Source organism: Pseudophryne corroboree, chromosome 11 (genome assembly GCF_028390025.1).
Source record: "Pseudophryne corroboree isolate aPseCor3 chromosome 11, aPseCor3.hap2, whole genome shotgun sequence".
Classification (NCBI taxonomy): Eukaryota; Metazoa; Chordata; class Amphibia; order Anura; family Myobatrachidae; genus Pseudophryne; species Pseudophryne corroboree.
This window is the reverse complement of record NC_086454.1, coordinates 204,402,787-204,425,860: the sequence shown is the minus strand read 5'-3', so window position 1 is coordinate 204,425,860 and position 23,074 is coordinate 204,402,787. Positions and strand designations below refer to the sequence as shown.

Sequence of the window (23,074 nt, the reverse complement as noted above, 5' to 3'; positions counted from 1 at the left end):
ATGAACACTGCTGACAGTGCTATCACGTGATTCTCCGCCCATCGAAGAATCCTTGTGGCTTCTGCCATTGCCACCCTGCTTCTTGTGCCCCCTGGCGGTTTACATGGGCGACCGCTGTGATGTTGTCTGACTGAATCAGAACCGGTTGGTTTTGAAGCAGGGGTTCTGCTTGACTCAGGGCGTTGTAAATGGCCCTTAGTTCCAGAATATTTATGTGTAGGGAAGTTTCCTGACTCGACCATTGTCCTTGGAAGTTTCTTCCCTGGGTGACTGCCCCCCAACCTCGGAGGCTTGCATCCGTGGTCACCAGGACCCAGTCCTGTATGCCGAATCTGCGGCCTTCGAGCAGATGAGCACTCTGCAGCCACCACAGCAGAGACACCCTGGCCCTCGGGGACAGGGTGCTTAACCGATGCATCTGGAGATGCGATCCGGACCACTTGTCCAACAGATCCCACTGGAAGATCCTTGCATGGAACCTGCCGAAGGGAATTGCTTCGTAAGAAGCTACCATCTTTCCCAGGACTCGCGTGCATTGATGCACTGACACCTGCTTTGGTTTCAGGAGGTCCCTGACCAGAGATGATAATTCCTGGGCCTTCTCCTCCGGGAGAAAGATCTTCTTCTGTTCTGTGTCCAGAATCATGCCCAAGAACAGCAGACGCGTCGCAGGAATCAGCTGCGACTTTGGGATATTCAGAATCCAGCCGTGCTGATGCAGCACTTCCTGAGATAGTGCTACGCTGACTAGCAACTGCTCTTTGGACCACGCCTTTATAAGGAGATCGTCCAAGTACGGAATAATCATGACTCCCTTCTTTCGGAGGAGCATCATCATTTCGGCCATTACCTTGGTAAATACCCGCGGTGCCGTGGACAGACCAAACGGCAACGTCTAGAATTGGTAATGACAGTCCTGTACCACAAACCTGAGGTACTCCTGGTGGGGTGGATAAATGGGGACATGCAGGTAAGCATCCTTGATGTCCAATGACACCATAAAATACCCCTCTTCCAGGCTTGCAATAACCGCCCTGAGCGATTCCATCTTGAACTTGAACTTTTTTATATAAATGTTCAAGGATTTCAAATTTAGAATGGGTCTCACCGAACCGTCTGGTTTCGGTACCACAAACATTGTGGAATAGTAACCCCGTCCCTGTTGAAGGAGGGGTACCTTGATTATCACCTGCTGAAGATACAGCTTGTGAATTGCCGGCAGTACTACCTCCCTTTCTCTGAGGGCAGCAGGCAAAGCTGATTTGATGTAACGGCGAGGGGGAGTCGCCTCGAACTCCAGCTTGTATCCCTGTGATACTACTTGCAGAACCCAGGGATCCACCTGTGAGCGAGCCCACTGGTCGCTGAAGTTCCGGAGACGCGCCCCCACCGCACCTGGCTCCGCCTGTGGAGCCCCAGCGTCATGTGGTGGACTTAGAGGAACCGGGGGAAGATTTTTGATCCTGGGAACTGGCTGTCTGGTGCAGCTTTTTCCCTCTTCCCTTGCCTCTGGGCAGAAAGGAAGCGCCTTTGACCCGCTTGCTTTTCTGAGGCCGAAAGGACTGTACCTGATAATACGGTGCTTTCTTAGGCTGTGAGAGAACCTGAGGTAAAAATGTCGACTTCCCAGCTGTTGCTGTGGATACGAGGTCCGAGAGACCATCCCCAAACAATTCCTCACCCTTATAAGGCAGAACCTCCATGTGCCTTTTAGAATCAGCATCACCTGTCCACTGCCGGGTCCATAATACCCTCCTGGCAGAAATGGACATTGCATTAATTCTGGATGCCAGCCGGCAAATATCCCTCTGTGCATCCCTCATATATAAGACGACGTCTTTAATATGCTCTATGGTTAGCAAAATAGTATCCCTGTCGAGGGTATCAATATTATCTGACAGGGTATCAGACCACGCTGCAGCAGCACTGCACATCCATGCTGAGGCAATTGCAGGTCTCAGTATAGTACCTGAGTGTGTATATACAGACTTCAGGATAGCCTCCTGCTTTCTATCAGCAGGCTCCTTCAAGGCGGCCGTATCCTGAGACGGCAGTGCCACCTTTTTTGACAAACGTGTGAGCGCCTTATCCACCCTAGGGGATATCTCCCAACGTGACCTATCCTCTGGCGGGAAAGGGTACGCCATCAGTAACTTTTTAGAAATTACCAGTTTCTTATCGGTGGAAGCTCACGCTTCTTCACACACTTCATTCAACTCATCTGATGGGGGAAAAAACACTGGCTGCTTTTTCTCCCCAAACATAATACCCTTTTTAGTCGTACTTCGGTTAATGTCAGAAATGTGTAACACATTTTTCAATGCCATAATCATGCAACGGATGCCCCTAGTGGATTGTGTATATGTCTCATCCTCGTCGACACTGGAGTCAGACTCCGTGTCGACATCTGTGTCTGCCATCTGAGGTAGCGGGCGTTTTTGAGCCCCTGATGGCTTTTGAGACGCCTGGGCAGGGGCGGGCTGAGAAGCCGGCTGTCCCACGGCTGTTACGTCATCCAGCCTTTTATGTAAGGAGATGACACCGTCGGTTAATACCTTCCACATATCCACCCACTCTGGTGTCGGGGGTGACATCACACTTATCGGCACCTGCTCCGCCTCCACATAAGCCTCCTCATCAAACATGTCGACACAGCCGTACCGACACACCGCACACACACAGGGAATGCTCTGACTGAGGACAGGACCCCACAAAGTCCTTTGGGGAGACAGAGAGAGAGTATGCCAGCACACACCACAGCGCTATTTAATCAGGGATTTACACTAACACAAAGTGATTTATCCCTATAGCTGCTTTACATATACAGTTTGCGCCTAAATTTAGTGCCCCCCCCTCTCTTTTTTCCCCTTTGAGCCTGGAAACTGCAGGGGTGAGCCTGGGGAGCTGTCTTCCAGTGGAGCTGTGAAGAGGAAATGGCGCCAGTGTGCTGAGGGAGATAGCCCCGCCCCTTTCTCGGCGGACTTCTCCCGCTCTTATATTTATATTATGGCAGGGGATTTTTGCACATGTATAGTTTATTAGACTATATTATGTGGCATTTGCCAATGTAAGGTACTCTAATTGCAGCCCAGGGCGCCCCCCAGCGCCCTACACCCATCAGTGACCGGAGTATGTGGTGTGCATAGGGAGCAATGGCTGTGCGCTACCTTAATGAAGACCGAAGTCTTCAGCCGCCGATTTTAAGGATGTTCTTCTTGCTTCTGGCTCTGCAAGGGGGACGGCGGCGCGGCTCCGGGACCAGACGACCACGGCTGGGTCTGTGTTCGATCCCTCTGGAGCTAATGGTGTCCAGTAGCCTAAGAAGCCCAAGCTAGCTGCAAGCAGGTAGGTTCGCTTCTCTCCCCTTAGTCCCTCGTAGCAGTGAGTCTGTTGCCAGCAGATCTCACTGAAAATAAAAAACCTAACAAATACTTTCTTTACTAGAAGCTCAGGAGAGCCCCTAGTGTGCAACCAGCTCAGGCTGGGCACAGATTCTAACTGAGGTCTGGAGGAGGGGCATAGAGGGAGGAGCCAGTGCACAATAGATAGTACCTAATCTTTCTTTTAGAGTGCCCAGTCTCCTGCGGAGCCCGCTATTCCCCATGGTCCTTACGGAGTACCCAGCATCCACTAGGACGTCAGAGAAATATATATATATATTTCAAGGATATTGCGGCGGCACTCAATCAGACTTGGCGACTGCGATATAGACAATTAGTTTATTGGGCCAACATGTTTCGGGGATTAGACCCCGTCCTCAGGGCCGATATAGACAATTAGTTTATTGGGCCAACATGTTTCGGGGATTAGACCCCGTCCTCAGGGCCGTCTGGCCAAGAGGACGGGGTCTAATCCCCGAAACATGTTGGCCCAATAAACTAATTGTCTATATCGCAGTCGCCAAGTCTGATTGAGTGCCGCCGCAATATCCTTGAACTACATAGTGGAACTGAGTTTCCACCAGGAGAGCACCTCAGCAGCTGTATTCATACAAGGGGAGTGCCGGGACGATTTGCAACTATATATATATATATATATATATATATATATATATATATATATATACATACATACACACATACGTGTGTGTGTATTAGTGGTGGGCAACGATTAAAATTTCTAATCGCATGATTTTCTCAGATTAATCACGATTAATCGCATTGTTATGCGCAAGATTCAATAATGAATTCAAAAGTAGTGTATTGCGCTCCTGATTGGCTGCCAGTCCTCGAGCTCCGATTGACTCGCTGGCGGCCAGCAATACACTTGAAATGGCACCAGCGCTGTCACGGTCTCCATGGCTGCCCGCAGCTAACTACTGTATGCACCAACAGCTGGGAGGACGAAGAGAGCTGATAACAACTGCACAGTGCTAGGGGGGGTGATCGCCACAATCACCCTCCGCCAGGGCTGCCATCAGAAATGAAGGGGCCCGACACTGACAAATGAGGCAGGGCCCCCCTTCCCACACAAACGCTGGCCTATTCCTCCCCCCTGCATTCTACAAAACTTACATTTTGTTGGGACCCAGGAGGCAGCAGCAAAGATCGGGACAGGGCCAGCTGTCTGCGAACCGCCAGGCAGCCACGGCATGGAGGAACAGAACCGTAACGCTATTATTAGTACAGAGCCTGCCGTGAGCCAGAGGTCACGGGCCGGCAGCCAATCAGGGGCTGCCAAATGGCAGCTCCTGATTGGCTGCCGGTCCGTGACCTCCGATTGGTTCACGTACAGCATTGTAGTTAGAATAGCGCCGCGGCTTAGCCTCTATCCTTCCAAGGCAGCTGCCGGTGCGCACTGATGGCCGCCAAGCGTTAAAATAATTGTCGCCGTTAATTAGTTTATGCGTTAACTTGACCAGCCCTAATATATATATATAGCTCAGTGTCCTGTCAGCTGGGATTACGAACCATTAACCCTCAGGAGGTTGGTTCAGTCCCCCCTCTAAGTCCCAAGAAGCAGGTAGACTGGTTGCCAACCAGTACTACCTGAAAATAATAAACTAAAATAAAAAATAAAGGAAACCCTCTGGAGCTCCAGAGAAATGCACCCAGCTCCTTGGGCACATTTTTCTAAACTGAGTCTGGTAGGAGGGGCATAGAAGGGAGGAGCCAGCACACACATACACTAAAGGTTTTAAAGTGCCAGGCTCCAGTGGACCCGGTCTATACCCGTGGTACTAAAGTACAGATCCCCAGTATCCACTAGGACGTAAGAGAAATGTATTACTTGTATATCTTTTCAGAACTGTAATTATAGGTCATCATTCCTGCAAATGTCTAAAAAGCAATTGTATTATATGAGTAACTATACAGTATCTTAGGATGTAAAGGGAACCAAAACCACTATAAAAAATATATTGTCCCTGGTTCTGATCATACATTTATGATAAAATTTCACAACACAAACCCCTCCCCCCCCACCTCCCCGACACACACACACACTTTGAAGATATGCATACAAAGCAGGTATTGCTTTTCCGTATTTTAGCGTACTGACTTATTATGCATGATTATCAATAAAATAAGAATTTACTCACCGGTAATTCTATTTCTCGTAGTCCGTAGTGGATGCTGGGAATTCCGTAAGGACCATGGGGAATAGACGGCTCCGCAGGAGACTGGGCACATCTAAAGAAAGATTTAGGACTATCTGGTGTGCACTGGCTCCTCCCCCTATGACCCTCCTCCAAGCCTCAGTTAGGACACTGTGCCCGGAAGAGCTGACACAATAAGGAAGGATTTTGAATCCCGGGTAAGACTCATACCAGCCACACCAATCACACGTATAACTCGTGATAGGAACCCCAGTTAACAGTATGATAACAAAAGGAGCCTCTGAACAGATGGCTCGCAATAATAACCCGATTTGTGTAACAATAACTATTTACAAGTATTGCAGACAATCCGCACTTGGGATGGGCGCCCAGCATCCACTACGGACTACGAGAAATAGAATTACCGGTGAGTAAATTCTTATTTTCTCTGACGTCCTAGTGGATGCTGGGAATTCCGTAAGGACCATGGGGATTATACCAAAGCTCCCAAACGGGCGGGAGAGTGCGGACGACTCTGCAACACCGAATGAGAGAACTCCAGGTCCTCCTCAGCCAGGGTATCAAATTTGTAGAATTTTGCAAACGTGTTTGCCCTTGACCAAGTAGCAGCTCGGCAAAGTTGTAAAGCCGAGACCCCTCGGGCAGCCGCCCAAGATAGCCCACCTTCCTTGTGGAATGGGCTTTTACAGATTTAGGCTGCGGTAGTCCCACCGCAGAATGCGCCAGCTGAATAGTGCTACAAATCCAGCGTGCGATAGTCTGCTTAGAAGCAGGAGCACCCAGTTTGTTGGGTGCATACAGGATAAACAGCGAGTCAGTTTTCCTGACTCCAGCCGTCCTGGAAACAAATTTTCAGGGCCCTGACTACGTCCAGTAACTTGGAATCCTCCAAGTTCCCAGCAGCCGCAGGCACCACAATAGGCTGGTTCAAGTGAAACGCTGATACCACCTTCGGGAGAAACTGAGGACGAGTCCTCAATTCTGCCCTATCCATATGGAAAATCAGATAAGGGCTTTTATAGGATAAAGCCGCCAATTCTGACACACGCCTGGCCGAAGCCAGGGCCAACAGCATGACCACTTTCCACGTGAGATATTTCACATCCACAGTCTTAAGTGGTTCAAACCAATGTGATTTCAGGAACTCCAAAACCACATTGAGATCCCAAGGTGCCACTGGGGGCACAAAAGGAGGCTGAATATGCAGAACTCCCTTGACAAAAGTCTGAACTTCAGGCAGGGAAGCCAGTTCTTTCTGGAAGAAAATCTACAGGGCCGAAATCTGGACCTTAATGGACCCCAATTTGAGGCCCAACGTCACCCCTGCTTGTAGGAAATGCAGGAATCGCCCCAGTTGAAATTCCTCCTTTGAGGCCTTCCTGGCCTCACACCAAGCAACATATTTTCGTCAATGCGGTGATAATGTTTTGCGGGGACATCCTTCCTGGCTTTGATCAGGGTAGGGATGACTTCCTCCGGAATGCCCTTTTCCTTCAGGATCCGATGTTCAACCGCCATGCCGTCAAACGCAGCCGCGGTAAGTCTTGGAACAGACAGGGCCCCTGCTGCAGCAGGTCCTGTCTGAGCGGCAGAAGCCAAGGGTCCTCTGAAAGCATCTCTTGAAGTTCCGGGTACCAAGCTCTTCTTGGCCAATCCGGAACCACGAGTATAGTTTTCACTCCTCGCCTTCGTATTACCTTGGGAATGAGAGGCAGAGGAGGAAACACATAAACCGACTGGTACACCCACGGTGTTACTAGAGCGTCCACAGCGATCGCCTGAGGGTCCCTTGACCTGGCGCAATTCCACCTGTGGTCTTTCCCACCGGTTCACCAGTATTTGGAAGACTTCTGGATGAAGTCCCCATTCTCCCGGGTGGAGGTCGTGCCTGCTGAGGAAGCCTGCTTCCCAGTTGTCCACTCCCGGAATGAACACTGCTGTCAGTGCCAACACATGATTTTCCGCCCACCGGAGAATCCTTGTGGCTTCTGCCATTGCCCTCCTGCTTCTTGTGCCGCCCTGTCTGTTTACATGGGCGACCGCCGTGATGTTGTCTGATTGGATCAGTACGGCTGGTTCTGAAGCAGGGGCCTTGCGTGGCTTAGGCATTGTAAATGGCCCTTAGCTCCAGAATATTTATGTGAAGCAAAATCTCCTGATTTGACCACAGTCCTTGGAAATTTCTTCCCTGTGTGACTGCTCCCCAGCCCCGAAGGCTGGCATCCGTGGTCACCAGGACCCAGTCCTGTATTCCGAATCTGCGGCCCTCTAGTAGATGAGCCCTCTGCAGCCACCACAGCAGCGACACACTGGTCCTTGCCGACAGGGTTATCCGCTGTTGCATCTGGAGATGGGACCCGGACCATTTGTCCAACAGGTCCCACTGGAAAGTGCTTGCGTGGAACCTTCCGAATGGAATTGCTTCGTACGAAGCTACCATTTTTCCCAGGACTCGTGTGCATTGATGTACCGACACCTGTCCCGGTTTTAGGAGGTCTCTGACTAGAGATGACAACTCCTCGGCTTTTTCCACTGGAAGAAACACTTTTTTCTGGTCTGTGTCCAGAATCATTCCCAGGAACAGAAGACGTGTCGTCGGGACCAGCTATGACTTTGGAATATTGAGAATCCAGCCGTGCTGTTGTAGCACTTCCCGAGAAAGTGCTACCCCCACTACCAACTGTTCCTTGGACCTCGCCTTTATCAGGAAATCGTCCAAGTACGGGATAATTAAAACTCCCTTCTTGCGAAGGAGTATCATCATTTCGGCCATTACCTTGGTAAAGACCCTCGGTGCCGTGGATAACCCAAACGGCAGCGTCTGGAACGGATAGTGACAGTCCTGTACCACAAATCTGAGGTACTCCTGGTGAGGGGGGAAATGGGGACATGTAGGTACGCATCCTTGATGTCCAGGGAGACCATGTAATCCCCCTCGTCCAGGCTCGCAATAACCGCCCTGAGCGATTCCATCTTGAACTTGAACCTTTTGATATAAGTGTTCAAGGATTTTAAATTTAAGATGGGCCTCACCGAACCGTCCGGTTTCGGTACCACAACCATTGTGGAATAGTAACCCTTTCCTTGCTGAAGGAGGGGTACCTTGACAATCACTTGCTGTGAATACAGTTTCTGGATAGCCACCAACACTGCCTCCCTGACAGAGGGAGTTGCTGGAAAACGGCGGGGATGGGGGACATCTCGAATTCCAGCCTGTACCCCTGAGATACTACTTGAAGGATCCAGGGATCCACCTGTGAGAGAGCCCACTGTGTGCTGAAATTTCTGAGACGGGCCCCCACCGTACCCGGGTCCGCCTGTGAAGCCCCAGCGTCATGCTGTGGACTTACCGGACGCGGGGGAGGACTTTTGCTCTTGGGAACTGGCTGTATGCTGCAGCTTTTTCCCTCTACCTTTGCCTCTCGGCAGAAAGGATGCGCCTCGAGCCCTCTTGTGTTTATGGGGCCGAAAGGACTGTACTTGATAATACGGTGCTTTCTTTTGCTGTGGGGTAGCCTGTGGCAAAATGTCGATTTCCCAGCCGTAGCTGTGGAAACGAGGTCTGAAAGACCATCCCCAACAGTTCCACCCCTCAGCAAAATATTGTCCCTATCCAGGGTATCAATATTATCCGACAGGGAATCTGACCACGCAGCAGCAGCACTGCACATCCATGCTGATGCAATCGCTGGTCGCAATATAATGCCCGTGTGTGTATATATAGCTTTTAGGGTAGCTTCCTGCCTTCTATCAGCAGGATCCTTTAGGGCGGCCGTATCCGGAGACGGTAGTGCCACCTGTTTTGATAAACGTGTAAGCGCTTTATCTACCCTAGGGGATGATTTCCCAACGTGACCTATCCTCTGGCGGGAAAGGGTACGCTGCCAATAACCGTTTAGAAATTATCAATTTCTTATCGGGGGAAGTCCAGGCTTCCTCACACACCTCATTTAATTCCTCAGAAGCAGGAAAAATAAGATTTTACTTACCGATAAATCTATTTCTCATAGTCCGTAGTGGATGCTGGGACTCCGTAAGGACCATGGGGAATAGCGGCTCCGCAGGAGACAGGGCACAAAATAAAAGCTTAAGGATCAGGTGGTGTGCACTGGCTCCTCCCCCTATGACCCTCCTCCAAGCCTCAGTTAGGATACTGTACCCGGACGAGCGTACATAATAAGGAAGGATATAGAATCCCGGGTAAGACTCATACCAGCCACACCAATCACACCGTACAACTTGTGATCTGAACCCAGTTAACAGTATGATAAACGCAAGGGAGCCTCTGAAAAGATGGCTCACAACAATAATAACCCGAATTTTTGTAACAATAACTATATACAAGTATTGCAGACAATCCGCACTAGGGATGGGCGCCCAGCATCCACTACGGACTATGAGAAATAGATTTATCGGTAAGTAAAATCTTATTTTCTCTGACGTCCTAGTGGATGCTGGGACTCCGTAAGGACCATGGGGATTATACCAAAGCTCCTAAACGGGCGGGAGAGTGCGGATGACTCTGCAGCACCGAATGAGAGAACTCCAGGTCCTCCTCAGCCAGGGTATCAAATTTGTAGAATTTAGCAAACGTGTTTGCCCCTGACCAAGTAGCTGCTCGGCAAAGTTGTAAAGCCGAGACCCCTCGGGCAGCCGCCCAAGATGAGCCCACTTTCCTTGTGGAATGGGCTTTTACTGATTTTGGCTGTGGCAATCCTGCCACAGAATGTGCAAGCTGAATTGTACTACAAATCCAACGAGCAATCGTCTGCTTAGAAGCAGGAGCACCCAGTTTGTTAGGTGCATACAGGATAAACAGCGAGTCAGATTTTCTGACTCCAGCCGTCCTGGAAACATATATTTTCAAGGCCCTGACAACGTCAAGCAACTTAGAGTCCTCTAAGTCCCTGGTAGCCGCAGGTACCACAATAGGTTGGTTCATGTGAAATGCAGAAACCACCTTAGGTAGAAATTGAGGACGAGTCCTCAATTCCGCCCTGTCAGAATGAAAAATTAAGTAAGGGCTTTTATATGATAAAGCCGCCAATTCTGACACACGCCTGGCTGAAGCCAAGGCTAACAGCATCGACACCTTCCATGTGAGATATTTTAAGTCCACAGTGGAAAGTGGTTCAAACCAATGTGACTTTAGAAAACTCAACACCACATTGAGATCCCAAGGTGCCACTGGAGGCACAAAAGGAGGCTGTATGTGCAGCACCCCTTTTACAAATGTCTGAACTTCAGGTACTGAAGCCAGTTCTTTTTGGAAGAAAATCGACAGGGCCGAAATTTGAACCTTAATGGACCCTAATTTTAGGCCCATAGACAGTCCTGTTTGCAGGAAATGAAGGAAACGACCCAGTTGAAATTCCTCTGTAGGGGCCCTCTTGGCCTCACACCACGCAACATATTTACGCCAAATGCGGTGATAATGTTTTGCGGTTACGTCCTTCCTGGCTTTGACCAGAGTAGGAATGACTTCTTCTGGAATGCCTTTTTCCCTCAGGATCCGGCGTTCAACCGCCATGCCGTCAAACGCAGCCGCGGTAAGTCTTGAAACAGACAAGGCCCCTGCAGTAGCAGGTCCTGTCTTAGAGGTAGAGGCCACGGTTCGTCCGTGAGCATCTCTTGAAGTTCCGGGTACCAAGTCCTTCTTGGCCAATCCGGGACCACGAGTATAGTTCTTACTCCTCTCCTTCTTATGATTCTCAGTACTTTTGGTATGAGAGGCAGAGGAGGGAACACATACACTGACTGGTACACCCACGGCGTTACCAGAGCGTCCACTGCTATTGCCTGAGGGTCCCTTGACCTGGCGCAATATCTGTCCAGTTTTTGTTTAGACGTGACGCCATCTTTTCCCAACGGTTCACAATCAGGTGGAAGACTTCTGGGTGAAGTCCCCACTCTCCCGGGTGAAGGTCGTGTCTGCTGAGGAAGTCTGCTTCCCAGTTGTCCACTCCCGGAATGAACACTGCTGACAGTGCTATCACATGATTTTCCGCCCAGCGAAGAATCCTTGCAGCTTCTGCCATTGCCCTCCTGCTTCTCGTGCCGCCCTGTCTGTTTACGTGGGCGACTGACGTGATGTTGTCCGATTGGATCAACACCGCCTGACCCTGAAGCAGAGGTTTTGCTTGACTTAGGGCATTGTAAATGGCCCTTAGTTCCAGAATGTTTATATGAAGAGATGTTTCCATGCTTGACCACAAGCCCTGGAAATTCCTTCCCTGTGTGACTGCTCCCCAGCCTCTCAGGCTGGCATCCGTGGTTACCAGGATCCAATCCTGAATGCCAAATCTGCGGCCCTCTAGTAGATGAGCACTCTGCAGCCACCACAGGAGAGACACCCTTGTCCTTGGCGACAGGGTTATCCGCTGATGCATCTGCAGATGCGATCCGGACCATTTGTCCAGTAGATCCCACTGAAATGTTCTTGCATGGAATCTTCCGAATGGAATCGCTTCGTAAGAAGCCACCATTTTTCCCAGGACCCTCGTGCACTGATGCACTGAGACCTGGCCTGGTTTTAGGAGGTTCCTGACTAGCTCGGATAACTCCCTGGCCTTCTCCTCCGGGAGAAACACCTTCTTCTGGACTGTGTCCAGAATCATTCCTAGGAACAGTAGACGTGTCGTTGGAATCAGCTGCGATTTTGGAATATTTAGAATCCACCCGTGCTGACGTAACACTACCTGAGATAGTGCTACTCTGACTTCTAACTGTTCCCTGGATCTTGCCCTTATCAGGAGATCGTCCAAGTAAGGGATAATTAAAATGCCTTTTCTTCGTAGAAGAATCATCATTTCGGCCATTACCTTGGTAAAGACCCGAGGTGCCGTGGACAATCCAAACGGCAGCGTCTGAAACTGATAATGACAGTTTTGTACTACAAACCTGAGGTACCCTTGGTGAGAAGGGTATATTGGGACGTGGAGATAAGCATCTTTGATGTCCAGAGACACCATATAGTCCCCTTCTTCCAGGTTCGCTATCACTGCTCTGAGTGACTCCATCTTGAATTTGAACCTTTTTATGTAAGTGTTCAAGGATTTCAGATTTAAAATTGGTCTCACCGAGCCGTCCGGCTTCGGTACCACAAACAGCGTGGAATAATACCCCTTTCCTTGTTGCAGGAGGGGTACCTTGATTATCACCTGCTGGGAATACAGCTTGTGAATGGCTTCCAAAACTGCCTCCCTGTCGGAGGGAGACTTTGGTAAAGCAGACTTCAGGAACCGACGAGGGGGAAACGCCTCGAATTCCAGTTTGTACCCTTGCGATACTACCTGTAGAATCCAGGGATCCACTTGCGAGTGAGCCCACTGCGCGTTGAAATTCTTGAGACGGGCCCCCACCATATCTGAGTCTGCTTGTAAAGCCCCAGCGTCATGCTGAAGACTTGGCAGAAGCAGGGGAGGGCTTCTGCTCCTGTGAAGCGGCTGCATGGTGCAGTCTTTTTCCTCTTCCTCTGCCCCGGGGCAGAAAAGAGTGGCCTTTTGCTCGCTTGTACTTATGGGAACGAAAGGACTGAGTTTGAAAAGACGGTGTCTTTTTCTGCTGATGTGGAGTGACCTGGGGTAAAAAGGTGGATTTTCCAGCCATTGCCGTGGCCACCAGGTCCGATAGACCAGCCCCAAATAACTCCTCCCCTTTATACGGCAATACTTCCATGTGCCGTTTGGAATCCGCATCCCCTGACCACTGTCGCGTCCATAACGCTCTTCTGGCAGAGATGGACATAGCACTTACTCTTGATGCCAGGGTGCAAATATCCCTCTGTGCATCACGCATATATAGTAATGCATCCTTTAAATGTTCTATAGTTAACAAAATATTGTCCCTATCCAGGGTATCAATATTCTCAGTCAGGGAATCCGACCATGCGACTCCAGCACTGCACATCCAGGCTGAGGCGATTGCTGGTCGCAGTATAACACCAGTATGTGTGTATATACTTTTTAGGATATTTTCCAGCCTTCTATCAGCTGGTTCTTTGAGGGTGGCCGTATCAGGAGACGGTAACGCTACTTGTTTAGATAAACGTGTGAGCGCCTTATCTACCCTAGGGGGTGTTTCCCAACGCGCCCTAACCTCTGGCGGGAAGGGATATAATGCTAATAATTTTTTAGTAATTAGCTGTTTTTTATCGGGGGAAACCCACGCTTTTTCACACACCTCATTTATTTCCTCTGACTCAGGAAAAACTATTGGTAGTTTTTTCTCACCCCACATAATACCCTTCTTTGTGGTACTTGTAGTGTCAGAAAGGTTCAATGCCTCTTTCATTGCCGTGATCATGTAACGTGTGGCCCTACTGGACATTACGTTTGTCTCGTCACCGTCGACACTAGACTCAGTATCTGTGTCAGGGTCTGTGTCGACCCACTGAGGTAACGGGCGTTTTAGCGCCCCTGACGGTGTCTGAGACGCCTGGACAGGCACTAATTGATTTGCCGGCTGTCTCATGTCGTCAACAGTTTTTTGCAAATTGCTGACATTATCACTTAATTGTTTAAATACAATCATCCAGTCAGGTGTCGACTCCCTAGGGGGTGACATCACCAACACAGGCAACTGCTCCGCCTCCACATCATTTTCCTCCTCATACATGTCGACACATGCGTACCGACACACAGCACACACACCGGGAATGCTCTGATAGAGGACAGGACCCCACTTAGCCCTTTGGAGAGACAGAGGGAGAGTCTGCCAGCACACACCCAGCGCTATATATATATATACAGGGATAACCTTATATAAGTGTTATTCCCTTATAGCTGCTGTTATTATCGTTATTTGCTGCCAAAAATGCCCCCCCTTCTCTTTTTTACCCTGATTCTGAAGCAGGACTGCAGGGGAGAGTCAGGGAGCCGTCCTTCCAGCGGAGCTGTGAGGGAAAATGGCGCTTGTGTGCTGAGGAGATAGGCTCCGCCCCTTCACGACGTCCTTATCTCCCGCTTTTTTGTGTAAAAATGGCAGGGGATTAAAATACATCCATATAGCCCAGGAGCTATATGTGATGTATTCTTTTTGCCACCTAAGGTATATTGTTATATTGCGTCTCAGGGCGCTCCCCCCCAGCGCCCTGCACCCTCAGTGACCGGAGTGTGAAGTGTGCTGAGAGCAATGGCGCACAGCTGCGGTGCTGTGCGCTACCTTAGACTGAAGACAGGATGTCTTCTGCCGCCGATTTCACCGGACCTCTTCGTCTCTTCTGGCTCTGTAAGGGGGACGGCGGCGCGGCTCCGGTGACCCATCCAGGCTGAACCTGTGATCGTCCCTCTGGAGCTAATGTCCAGTAGCCTAAGAAACCCGATCCACTCTGCACTCAGGTGAGTCCGTTTCTTCTCCCCTTAGTCCCACGATGCAGTGAGCCTGTTGCCAGCAGGACTCACTGAAAATAAAAAAACAAAAACTAAACTTTTATTCTAAGCAGCTCAGGAGAGCCACCTAGATTGCACCCTTCTCGGCCGGGCACAAAAATCTAACTGAGGCTTGGAGGAGGGTCATAGGGGGAGGAGCCAGTGCACACCACCTGATCCTTAAGCTTTTATTTTGTGCCCTGTCTCCTGCGGAGCCGCTATTCCCCATGGTCCTTACGGAGTCCCAGCATCCACTAGGACGTCAGAGAAAACTACTGGTAGTTTTTTCTCACCGAACATAATACCCTTTTTTGTGGTACCTGGGGTACTATCAGAAATGTGTAATACATTTTTTCATTGCCTCAATCATGTAACGGGTGGACCTATTGGAGGATACACTAGTCTCATCGTCGTCGACACTGGAGTCGGTATCAGTGTCGACATCTGTGTCTGTCATCTGAGGACAGGACCCCACAAAGCCCTTTGGGGAGACAGAGGGAGAGTATGCCAGCACACACCAGAGCGCTATATACCACAGGGATATCACCTATAAAATAAGAATTTACTTACCGATAATTCTATTTCTCGGAGTCCGTAGTGGATGCTGGGGTTCCTGAAAGGACCATGGGGAATAGCGGCTCCGCAGGAGACAGGGCACAAAAAGTAAAGCTTTACGATCAGGTGGTGTGTACTGGCTCCTCCCCCTATGACCCTCCTCCAAGCCTCAGTTAGGTACTGTGCCCGGACGAGCGTACACAATAAGGAAGGATTTATGAATCCCGGGTAAGACTCATACCAGCCACACCAATCACACCGTACAACCTGTGATCTAAACCCAGTTAACAGTATGATAACAGCGGAGCCTCTGAAAAGATGGCTCACAACAATAATAACCCGATTTTTGTAACTATGTACAAGTAATGCAGATAATCCGCACTTGGGATGGGCGCCCAGCATCCACTACGGACTCCCAGAAATAGAATTATCGGTAAGTAAATTCTTATTTTCTCTATCGTCCTAGTGGATGCTGGGGTTCCTGAAAGGACCATGGGGATTATACCAAAGCTCCTAAACGGGCGGGAGAGTGCGGATGACTCTGCAGCACCGAATGAGAGAACTCCAGGTCCTCCTTAGCCAGGGTATCAAATTTGTAGAATTTTACAAACGTGTTCTCCCCCGACCACGTAGCCGCTCGGCAGAGTTGTAATGCCGAGACCCCTCGGGCAGCCGCCCAAGAAGAACCCACCTTCCTTGTGGAGTGGGCTTTTACCGATTTTGGCTGTGGCAGGCCTGCCACAGAATGTGCAAGCTGAATCGTACTACAAATCCAGCGAGCAATAGTCTGCTTAGACGCAGGAGCGCCCAACTTGTTGGGAGCATATAGTATAAACAGCGAGTCAGATTTCCTGACTCCAGCTGTCCTTGAAATGTATATTTTTAAAGCTCTGACAACGTCCAACAACTTGGAGTCCTCCAAGTCGCTTGTAGCCGCAGGCACTACAATAGGTTGGTTCAGATGAAATGCTGACACCACCTTAGGGAGAAAATGCGGACGAGTCCGCAGTTCTGCCCTGTCCGAATGGAAAATCAGATATGGGCTTTTGTAAGATAAAGCTGCCAGTTCTGACACTCTCCTGGCCGAAGCCAGGGCTAGTAGCATGGTCACTTTCCATGTGAGATATTTCAAATCCACAGTTTTTAGTGGTTCAAACCAATGAGATTTGAGAAAGTCCAAAACAACATTGAGATCCCACGGTGCCACTGGAGGCACCACAGGGGGCTGTATATGCAGCACTCCCTTAACAAAAGTCTGGACTTCAGGAACTGAAGCCAATTCTTTTTGGAAGAAAATCGACAGGGCCGAAATTTGAACCTTAATAGATCCCAATTTGAGACCCATAGACAATCCTGATTGCAGGAAATGTAGGAATCGACCCAGTTGAAATTCCTCCGTCAGAGCACTCCGATCCTCGCACCACGCAACATATTTTCGCCAAATGCGGTGATAATGTTGCGCGGTTACTTCCTTCCTTGCTTTAATCAAAGTAGGAATGACTTCTTCCGGCATGCCTTTTTCCTTTAGGATCCGGCGTTCAACCGCCATGCCGTCAAACGCAGCCGCGGTAAGTCTTGAAACAGACAGGGACCCTGCTGAAGCAAGTCCCTTCTCAGAGGTAGAGGCCACGGATCTTCCGTGATCATCTCTTGAAGTTCCGGGTACCAAGTCCTTCTTGGCCAATCCGGAACCACTAGTATCGTTCTTACGCCTCTTTGCCGTATAATTCTCAATACTTTTGGTATGAGAGGCAGAGGAGGAAACACATACACCGACTGGTACACCCAAGGCGTTACCAGCGCGTCCACAGCTATTGCCTGTGGATCTCTTGACCTGGCGCAATACCTGTCCAGTTTTTTGTTGAGGCGAGACGCCATCATGTCCACCATTGGTCTTTCCCAACGGGTTACCAGCATGTGGAAAACTTCTGGATGAAGTCCCCACTCTCCCGGGTGAAGGTCGTGTCTGCTGAGGAAGTCTGCTTCCCAGTTGTCCACTCCCGGGATGAACACTGCTGACAGTGCTATCACATGATTCTCTGCCCAGCGAAGAATCCTTGCAGCTTCTGCCATTGCACTCCTGCTTCTTGTGCCGCCCTGTCTGTTCACATGGGCGACTGCCGTGATGTTGTCCGACTGGATCAACACCGGTTTTCCTTGAAGCAGAGGTTCTGCCTGGCTTAGAGCATTGTAGATTGCTCTTAGTTCCGGAATGTTTATGTGAAGAGACGTTTCCAGGCTCGACCACACGCCCTGGAAGTTTCTTCCTTGTGTGACTGCTCCCCAGCCTCTCAGGCTGGCGTCCGTGGTCACCAGGATCCAATCCTGTATGCCGAATCTGCGGCCCTCCAATAGATGAGCACTCTGCAACCACCACAGAAGAGATACCCTTGTCCTTGGAGACAGGGTTATCCGCTGGTGCATCTGAAGATGCGACCCTGACCATTTGTCCAACAGATCCCTCTGGAAAATTCTTGCGTGGAATCTGCCGAATGGAATTGCTTCGTAAGAAGCCACCATTTTTCCCAGGACTCTTGTGCATTGATGTACAGACACCTTTCCTGGTTTTAGGAGGTTCCTGACAAGCTCGGATAACTCCATGGCTTTTTCCTCCGGGAGAAAAACCTTTTTCTGAACCGTGTCCAGAATCATCCCTAGGAACAGCAGACGTGTTGTCGGAATTAACTGGGATTTTGGAATATTCAGAATCCACCCGTGCTGTTTTAGCACTTCTTGAGACAGTGCTAATCCCATCTCTAGCTGTTCTCTGGACCTTGCCCTTATTAGGAGATCGTCCAAGTATGGGATAATTAATACGCCTTTTCTTCGAAGAAGAATCATCATCTCGGCCATTACCTTGGTAAAGACCCGAGGTGCCGTGGACAATCCGAACGGCAGCGTCTGAAACTGATAGTGACAGTTCTGTACGACGAACCTGAGGTACCCCTGGTGTGAGGGGTAAATTGGAACGTGGAGATACGCATCCTTGATGTCCAAGGATACCATAAAGTCCCCTTCTTCCAGGTTCGCTATCACTGCTCTGAGTGACTCCATCTTGAACTTGAACTTCTTTATGTACAGGTTCAAGGATTTCAGATTTAGAATAGGTCTTACCGAGCCATCCGGCTTCGGTACCACAAATAGAGTGGAATAATACCCCTTTCCTTGTTGTAAAAGGGGTACCTTGACTATCACCTGCTGAGAGTACAGCTTGTGAATGGCTTCCAAGACCATCACCCTGTCGGAGGGGGACGTTGGTAAAGCAGACTTCAGGAAACGGCGAGGTGGATCCGTCTCTAGTTCCAACCTGTACCCCTGAGATATTATCTGCAGGATCCAGGGATCTACCTGCGAGTGAGCCCACTGCGCGCTGAAATTCTTGAGACGACCCCCCACCGCCCCCGAGTCCGCTTGAGAAGCCCCAGCGTCATGCTGAGGCTTTTGTAGAAGCGGGGGAGGGCTTCTGTTCCTGGGAAGGAGCTGCCTGTTGCTGTCTCTTCCCCCTTCCTCTGCCTCGTGGCAGATATGAATATCCCTTTGCTCTCTTGTTTTTAAAGGAACGAAAGGGCTGCGGTTGAAAAGTCGGTGTCTTTTTCTGTTGGGGAGTGACTTGAGGTAAAAAGGTGGATTTCCCGGCTGTAGCCGTGGCCACCAAATCCGATAGACCGACACCAAATAACTCCTCCCCTTTATACGGCAAAACTTCCATATGCCGTTTTGAGTCCGCATCGCCTGACCACTGTCGCGTCCATAAACTTCTTCTGGCCGAAATGGACATAGCACTTACCCGTGATGCCAGTGTGCAGATATCCCTCTGTGCATCACGCATATAAAGAAATGCATCCTTTATTTGCTCTAAAGACAGTAAAACATTGTCCCTATCCAGGGTATCAATATTTTCAATCAGGGACTCTGACCAAGCTACCCCAGCACTGCACATCCAGGCTGTCGCTATAGCTGGTCGTAGTATAACACCTGTATGTGTGTATATACTTTTTTGGATATTTTCCATCCTCCTATCTGCTGGATCTTTAAGTGCGGCCGTCTCAGGAGAGGGTAACGCCACTTGTTTTGATAAGCGTGTGAGCGCCTTGTCCACCCTAGGAGGTGTTTCCCAGCGCGCCCTAACCTCTGGCGGGAAAGGGTATAAAGCCAATAACTTCTTTGAAATTAGCATTTTTTTTTTATCGGGGGCAACCCACGCTTCATCACACACCTCATTTAATTCATCTGATTCAGGAAAAACTATAGGTAGTTTTTTCACACCCCACATGATACCCTGTTTTGTGGTACCTGTAGTATCAGCAATATGTAACGCCTCCTTCATTGCCAAAATCATATAACGTGTGGCCCTACTAGAAAATACGGTTGATTCGTCACCGTCGCCACTGGAATCAGTGCCTGTGTCTGGGTCTGTGTCGACCGACTGAGGCAAAGGGCGTTTTACAGCCCCTGACGGTGTTTGAGGCGCCTGGACAGGCACTAATTGATTGTCCGGCCGTCTCATGTCGTCAAACGACTGCTTTAGCGTGTTGACACTATCCCGTAATTCCATAAATAAAGGCATCCATTCTGGTGTCGACCCCCTAGGAGGTGACATCCCCATATTTGGCAATTGCTCCGCCTCCACACCAATATCGTCCTCATACATGTCGACACACACGTACCGACACACAGCAGACACACAGGGAATGCTCTTAACGAAGACAGGACCCCACTAGCCCTTTGGGGAGACAGAGGGAGAGTTTGCCAGCACACACCAAAAGCGCTATATATGACAGGGATAGCCTTATAATAAGTGCTCCCTGTATAGCTGCTTTAATAATATAGTTTTGCCACAATTTTGCCCCCCCTCTCTTGTTTTACCCTGTTTCTGTAGTGCAGTGCAGGGGAGAGCCTGGGAGCCTTCCTGACCAGCGGAGCTGTGTGAGGAAAATGGCGCTGTGTGCTGAGGAGATAGGCCCCGCCCCTTTTTCGGCGGGCTCGTCTCCCGCTCTTTAGTGGACTCTGGCAGGGGTTAAATATCTCCATATAGCCCCCGGAGGCTATATGTGAGGTATTTTTAGCCAAAAAAGGTTTTCATTTGCCTCCCAGGGCGCCCCCCTCCCAGCACCCTGCACCCTCAGTGACTGCCGTGTGAAGTGTGCTGAGAGGAAAATGGCGCACAGCTGCAGTGCTGTGCGCTACCTTAAGAAGACTGAGGAGTCTTCTGCCGCCGATTCTGGACCTCTTCTCGTTTCAGCATCTGCAAGGGGGCCGGCGGCGAGGCTCCGGTGACCATCCAGGCTGTACCTGTGATCGTCCCTCTGGAGCTAATGTCCAGTAGCCAAGAAGCCAATCCATCCTGCACGCAGGTGAGTTCACTTCTTCTCCCCTAAGTCCCTCGTTGCAGTGATCCTGTTGCCAGCAGGACTCACTGTAAAATAAAAAACCTAAGCTAAACTTTTCTAAGCAGCTCTTTAGGAGAGCCACCTAGATTGCACCCTTCTCGGCCGGGCACAAAAATCTAACTGAGGCTTGGAGGAGGGTCATAGGGGGAGGAGCCAGTACACACCACCTGATCGTAAAGCTTTGCTTTTTTTGCCCTGTCTCCTGCGGAGCCGCTATTCCCCATGGTCCTTTCAGGAACCCCAGCATCCACTAGGACGATAGAGAAAGAGTGTTTTCCCCATATAGCTGCATACATATATTATACTGCGCCTAAATGTGTGCACCCCCTCTCTTTTTTACCCTTTCTGTAGTGCAGGACTGCAGGGGAGAGCCAGGGTGCGATCCTTCCAGCGAAGCTGTGAGGGAAAATGGCGCCAGTGTGCTGAGGGAGATGGCTCCGCCCCTTTTTCGGTGGGCTTTCTCCCACTATTTTAATATTTCTGGCAGGGGTTAATATACACCTATATAGCCTCTGGGGCTATATATGGTGTCAGTTTGCCAGCCAAGGTGTTATTTATTGCTGCTCAGGGCACCCCCCCCCCCCCAGCGCCCTGCACCCATCAGTGACCGAAGTGTGTGGTGTGCATGAGGAGCAATGGCGCACAGCTGCAGTGCTGTGCGCTACCTTGGAGAAGACTGAAGTCTTCAGCCGCCGATTTTCCGGACCTTCTTGCTTCTGGCTCTGTAAGGGGGACGGCAGCGCGGCTCCGGGAACGGACGACGAGGTCGGGTCCTGTGTGCGATCCCTCTGGAGCTAATGGTGTCCAGTAGCCTAAGAAGCCCAAGCTACCACCACTTAGGTAGGTTCGCTTCTTCTCCCCTTAGTCCCTCGGTGCAGTGAGCCTGTTGCCAGCAGGTCTCACTATAAAATAAAAAACCTAAATTATACTTTCTTTCTAGGAGCTCAGGAGAGCCCCTAGTGTGCATCCAGCTCAGCCGGGCACAGAAATCTAACTGAGGCTTGGAGGAGGGTCATAGGGGGGGGAGGAACCAGTGCACACCAGATAGTCCTAAATCTTTCTTTAGATGTGCCCAGTCTCCTGCGGAGCCGTCTATTCCCCATGGTCCTTACGGAAATCCCAGCATCCACTAGGACGTCAGAGAAATAATATTATTATGTTATTGCAAAATGCTTCACTGATATTATGTTTCGCATTGTTTTCCCAGGCATACAATTTCATTCACATATACTAATCACTATGGCATAACGTCCAACAGTTGCAATGTGTATATTAGGTCACATTATATAAATGACTATGTCAGCTGCATCTACAGTAATAATGTGCACCTGCATAAGTGTAAATAAAGCAGGAGTAGGCAACCTGTTGCACTCCAGCAGCTGAGGAACTATACATCCCAGCATGCCCTGTCACACTTTTGCTGTTAGGGGATGCCAAAATGAAAGTAAGGGCATGCTGGGATGAGCTGTTCCACTGCAGCGACTGTCCATATATCGCCCACTTCTGACAAGCAAATTCACACTTCAGTCACACACAGACGGAGCCGCGTATCCACGCTAACAGCAGCTATAGTTCTGCAGACACACAATGTACAAATCACAGCATTGTACCTATTAGTACTGTAGTAGTGACGCACGAGTAGTGTGACCAGTATACCGCGTCTCGGAGGCGTGTGACCGGAAGGTGTGTTGGGGAGGTTGTACAGGAAGGGGAGGAGTTCGGAAGAAGGGCTATGTCATCAGATTTTGCAGCCATTAGCAGTTCAAGACATTTTTTGCTATTTGGCTTGTCGGTATAATAGGTAACTCCCTGGTCGTTAAACAATCACAAGATTTTCGCAAGAGATTATCCGCCTGTGCTTAAGTTTGAATAAGAGAATATTAAGTGGTCTGGCCGGCGTGCTGCTCTGCCATCCTGAAGCCACGGGCCACTTGGATCTAGCATCTACCCTGAAGGGCCACCTTTGCTGTGTAACATATTGGGAGGACTCTAAATAGCGAATATATTTTTTTAATAAATCTCGCACCGGATCAGTGGCGTAACTAGAAGTTTTTCTCCCCCAAGCCAAAAAATTAAAAAGGGGCGTGGTTTTGCATACAGGTGCGTGGCATACTTGCCTACCTGACCCTCTCCATGAGGGAGAAAATGTTCTGTTCCTTGACTTTCCTGGTAATGTATGATTGCCATCACCTGTGGTGAAATAC

At 49.7% G+C, this 23,074-nt stretch overlaps 1 protein-coding gene across 2 annotated transcripts in view; it reads right to left on the bottom strand.

The window, feature by feature from the left end:
• VRK3 (VRK serine/threonine kinase 3) overlaps positions 1 to 22,640 on the bottom strand; it is a 751,237-nt gene extending 728,597 nt beyond the window's left edge. Inside the window, exon 1 of one of the 2 annotated variants that reach the window (XM_063945241.1) lies at positions 22,481 to 22,640. In XM_063945241.1, coding sequence (XP_063801311.1) covers positions 22,481 to 22,625 — 145 coding nt within the window. In that variant the 5' untranslated portion in view covers positions 22,626 to 22,640. The remainder of the gene's footprint in view (positions 1 to 22,480) is intronic. The other variant, XM_063945242.1, reaches the window with a different exon arrangement.
• Positions 22,641 to 23,074: the final 434 nt, after the last annotated feature.